The 3,981-nt window shown below is 50.8% G+C and overlaps 1 protein-coding gene and 1 pseudogene across 2 annotated transcripts in view; both read left to right on the forward strand.

The window, feature by feature from the left end:
• The first annotated feature begins 654 nt into the window (after positions 1-654).
• On the forward strand, positions 655-974 carry LOC101640604 (annotated as a pseudogene).
• Positions 975-3,226: 2,252 nt separating this feature from the next.
• TSTD3 (thiosulfate sulfurtransferase like domain containing 3) overlaps positions 3,227-3,981 on the forward strand; it is a 7,109-nt gene continuing 6,354 nt past the window's right edge. The window contains exon 1 of one of the 2 annotated variants that reach the window (XM_013006801.2): positions 3,227-3,309. In XM_013006801.2, the coding sequence (XP_012862255.1) occupies positions 3,237-3,309 (73 nt within the window). In that variant the 5' untranslated portion in view covers positions 3,227-3,236. Of the gene's footprint in view, positions 3,310-3,397; positions 3,531-3,981 lie in introns of those variants that run through there. The other variant, XM_045294683.1, reaches the window with a different exon arrangement.

A 3,981-nucleotide genomic window follows, 5' to 3' on the forward strand; every position in this document is an offset into this window, starting at 1 on the left:
ATAAAACTTTCATTATGTCTGGGAATCAAGTTAAGGTAAAAATTAAAATAAAGTAATTAGAGACTTGTGGTAGGCTGAATACTAATTGCTCAAAGATGTCCAAATTCTAATCTCCAAACCGGTGAATGTTACTTTACATGACAAAAAGCTTTGCAAATGTGACTAAATTGAGGATTTTTATTAAAGAAAGAAACTTGCTGTCATCCAGTTAATTCTGCTCAGTGTGGCTCTGTAGGTCAGAGTAGAACTTCCCTGTAAGTTCCCCAGGCTGCAGATTTTTTACAGGAGTTGAAAGCCTCCTCTTTCTCTACAGAACACCTGGTGGTTTCAAAGGGCTAACCCGTAACCCACTACCAGGGCTCTTGACAGATAAAGAGATTTTGCTGGATTATTCACATGGTCCCGCTGTAACCAGGAGAGTTCTTTTGAGAGAATCTCAAGGCAAGAAAGTCTTCCCTGGAGTACCATAAGAAACATACTTTTTGTTAGGGTCCTGGTGGCATACTTTGTTGCGTTGAGCTACTAACTGCTAGGTCAACAGTTCGAAAGCACCAGCCAGGAGTCCTGCAGGTGAAAGATCCGGCTTTCCACTCCAGTAAAGATTTGCAGCATAAAAAATGGGGCATATGGGCCACTAGGAGAAATCGTGGCAATATGGCGGCCCCCGGCACTGGAGACCCTCTAAATACTAGTAGTGGGGAGGGCCCGGTGGCTCAGTGCATCGGCCCAACCCGGGAGAAACTCACTCCCACACAGCCGCAGTTCCCGCGGCAGGTGGAACTCGCCCAGTGGCAGAAGACGCTGCCCAGCGTCGGACCCGGAACTTCGTGATAGGCCTGGGCATTGGGGCCCTGGTGCTTGCTATTGATGGTTACACCTTCTACTCAGTGTCCCAGGAGTGTTTCCTAGATGAGCTAGAGGACGAGGCCAGAGTTGCCCGAGCTCGAGCCATGGCTAGAGTGTCAGGCCCCTGATCCTGATGGGCGTCAATGGTTTCCACCCTGCCGAGCCCCTTCACTAGCTGGGTGATGCTCTGTGATCCCGCAGAAAATGAAGCTGCTCACGGCATTGTTGTCCTAACCAACCTCACGCCATGCCTGAACCCCAGCAGCTGGAGACGTCTGCAGCTGCAAAAGGGACGTTGTCTACCTTACTCTCACGGTGGGCAGTGACCAGACCCATCTTGTAGTTTGTTTTCCTTGTTTGATGATTGCATAACCCTGGTTTTTCCTAAGAGCTCTGACTGGTTTGCCCCTTTCACACCTCTGGGGTGTGACTGGTATGGGGTTGAGAGGTGGCAACTCCTAGCCTTGTTGGAACCTGATGTGGGAATTATGGGGTCCAGTTAAATATAATAAACTTAGCTACCTCTCCTAAAAAAAAATTTCATATGGGCAGTTCTACTCTGTCCTATAGGTTCCATATGAGGGGATTCCATAGTAGTGAGTTTGGTTTGTTTTTTCCTGAGCACCTTGATCTCTAGTGAATCTGCTAATCTACAGACTGTAGATAATTAATTCATGGTGTCTTTTTCTAACACAGCAGATTTGCAGTGATTTGTTACATTAGCAATAAAACAGACCTAACCCTGACAAAGCTATCTTAAAACTTATTACATTATCAAGTCAAAGGGAAGCCAGCATGTTTGTTTGTTTGTTTTAATTTACATCAGTTGAATCAGTTCAGAGATAAGAATAATACTGGGAAAGAGCCCGTGTAGTTGAACTAGCAGTTACAAAGTAAAGCAAACAAAGAAAGTCCCTGTTACAAAACAAAACAACAGTAAAAGTCACTGCCAAGGTGCTGCCTCGACTCAAAGCAATCCCATAGGACAGAGTGGAACTGGCCCGACGGTTTTCAGAGTCTGTGAATCTATATGTCAGCAGAAAATCTCCTCTTTCTCCCAAGCACAGTTGATGGGTTTAAACTGCTGGTCTTGAGGGGTGGCAGTCCAATCAGCTACACTACTGGGGGGTCGTAACGACAACAGTTGGAACAACAAAAACCCACGACTTACTATAAACTCCAGTGTCTTTCCTACGTTCTACTTTTAAAACTTCCCTCTTTAAAAATATCTTTAAAAATAAAGGTGGGCGGTGGGGAGAACGGAACAAATCAGTCTAAGCCCTGGTGTCCTAGTGGGTTACTTACTCCTGGGGCTGTTAACCTCAAATCATCAGCTGGAAAGCGCCAGCAGCTCTGGGGGAGAAAAACCAAGCTTTACCCTCTCGTAAAGAGTTACAGTCACAGAGGGCTCACGGGGAAGAGATGAGCCAGTCAGGGTGCAGTACAGCACCGACGAAACACACAGCTTTCCTCTAGTTCTTTAATACCTCAATTCTACCTTACAAATTGAATTAGACCAGAACACGCACCCTGCTACAGATAAGAGCCTGCAACACAGGGAATCCAGGGTAGATAAATCCCTCAGGGCCAACAAGGAGAGTAGAGATACCAGGAGGATTAGGGGAGGGTGGGGGGAGAGAGAGGCAATCGATCACAAGGATCAATCTAGAACCCCCTCACAGGGGGATGAATAACGGAAAAATGGGTGAGGGGCGACGGAGGATGATGTAAGTTGTGGAAAAAAACAATGTATAACTTATCAAGGGTTCGTGAGGGCGGGCGGGCAGGGGAGGGAGGGGGAAGAAATGGGGAGCTGGTATCAGGGGCTCAAGTGGGAAGAGATTGCTTTGAAAACAATGATGGCGGCATATGTGCAAAGGCGCTTGGCACACTGGAGGAAGGTATGGATTGTGATAAGAGATGTAAGAGCCCCCAGTAAAAGCATTTTAAAAAGAAAAAGAGTTACAGTCTCGGCAACTCAAAGGGGGCAGTTCTACCCTATCCTGTAGGGTCGTTAAGAGTCGGAATCCACTTTTTGAGTTTGAGTTCGGTTTGCCCCTGGTTTAAGGCACCCTGGTCTAAGGCGCAGGAGGGTTGCTTCCACAAGGTAGGTGGTGGGTACCCACCAGCAGCTCCGCTGGGAACGATGAGGCTTTCTGCTCACGCAGCAGACTCCCACTCGCTACGAGTCCGCATCCCCTGACGCGAGGGGGGTTTTGTAATCTTCTGTTTCTTTCCAAACAATGTTAAAATTTAAAGCGGGGAATGTTCGGGTCACGCCTGCGCTGGGTAACACTTCCGGGCCCGGCCGGCGCTCGGGAGGGGAGGCGCTGGCGAACCGGGCGCGGCGCCCCGGAAGCGGCCGCCCGAAGGGACCCGTGCGCGCGGCGATGGTGCGGCCCGCGCTGTGGCTGTGGAGCGTGCGCACGGCCCTCCTCGGTCCCACCGAGGCTGCTCTTCGGGGTGAGCTCAGGGGTCAGTGGGCAAAGGCAGAGCGCCTACCCTCGGGCCCCGTTGGAACGCGCGGCGTTCATCGGAGTGCTTGCTTCTGCAGGTTCCTAGTTGAATGTCAGTCTGGTGCCTCGGCCCCCGGAGAGGGAGCGTTCGTTTGCAGTTCTTGTTCCTTCCGATCCCGGGCTGCTGGGGCCCGGGTCGCCCTGGGGCAAGGCCGGGAGACGCGTTAGGTGAGCGCTTTCTTGATTCAGCCAGGAAGGTCACCTCTGGATCGAGAGGAGCGCGCACACTGGCGGGGGGAGGAATGTAATGGCGATTTCACGCCGAGCGACGTTCACGCGTCTCCCTAGAGAGCAGGGCTCAACTGGCGGTTCTGCAGCCACCGAGAACCCGACCTGGCTGCGGCTGTGAATGACCCGGGAAGGCAGGGACGTGCCGATGGCTAGTGGGTCTAAACTCAGCGCTCCTGGCCTCCAGTCCTGTTTCTGGGTTTGACCTGCTGCCTCGCCTTCTGCAAGTACCTTCTATTTGTGAAGCTACGGGGACTGGGAGTAGCTGTTTTCCCCGGTTTACTGCACCAATGAGCTCAGCTCTAAGGACCCTTGTGAGGATGGCGCAGGAGCCCGCAGTGTTTCTTTCTCTTGTCCTCGGAGTGACCTTACAGCAACAATGCATTTTTTT

This window comes from Echinops telfairi, unplaced genomic scaffold (genome assembly GCF_000313985.2).
Source record: "Echinops telfairi isolate 266 unplaced genomic scaffold, ASM31398v2 ScPeMD7_3533;HRSCAF=4204_0, whole genome shotgun sequence".
Taxonomy (NCBI): domain Eukaryota; kingdom Metazoa; phylum Chordata; class Mammalia; order Afrosoricida; family Tenrecidae; genus Echinops; species Echinops telfairi.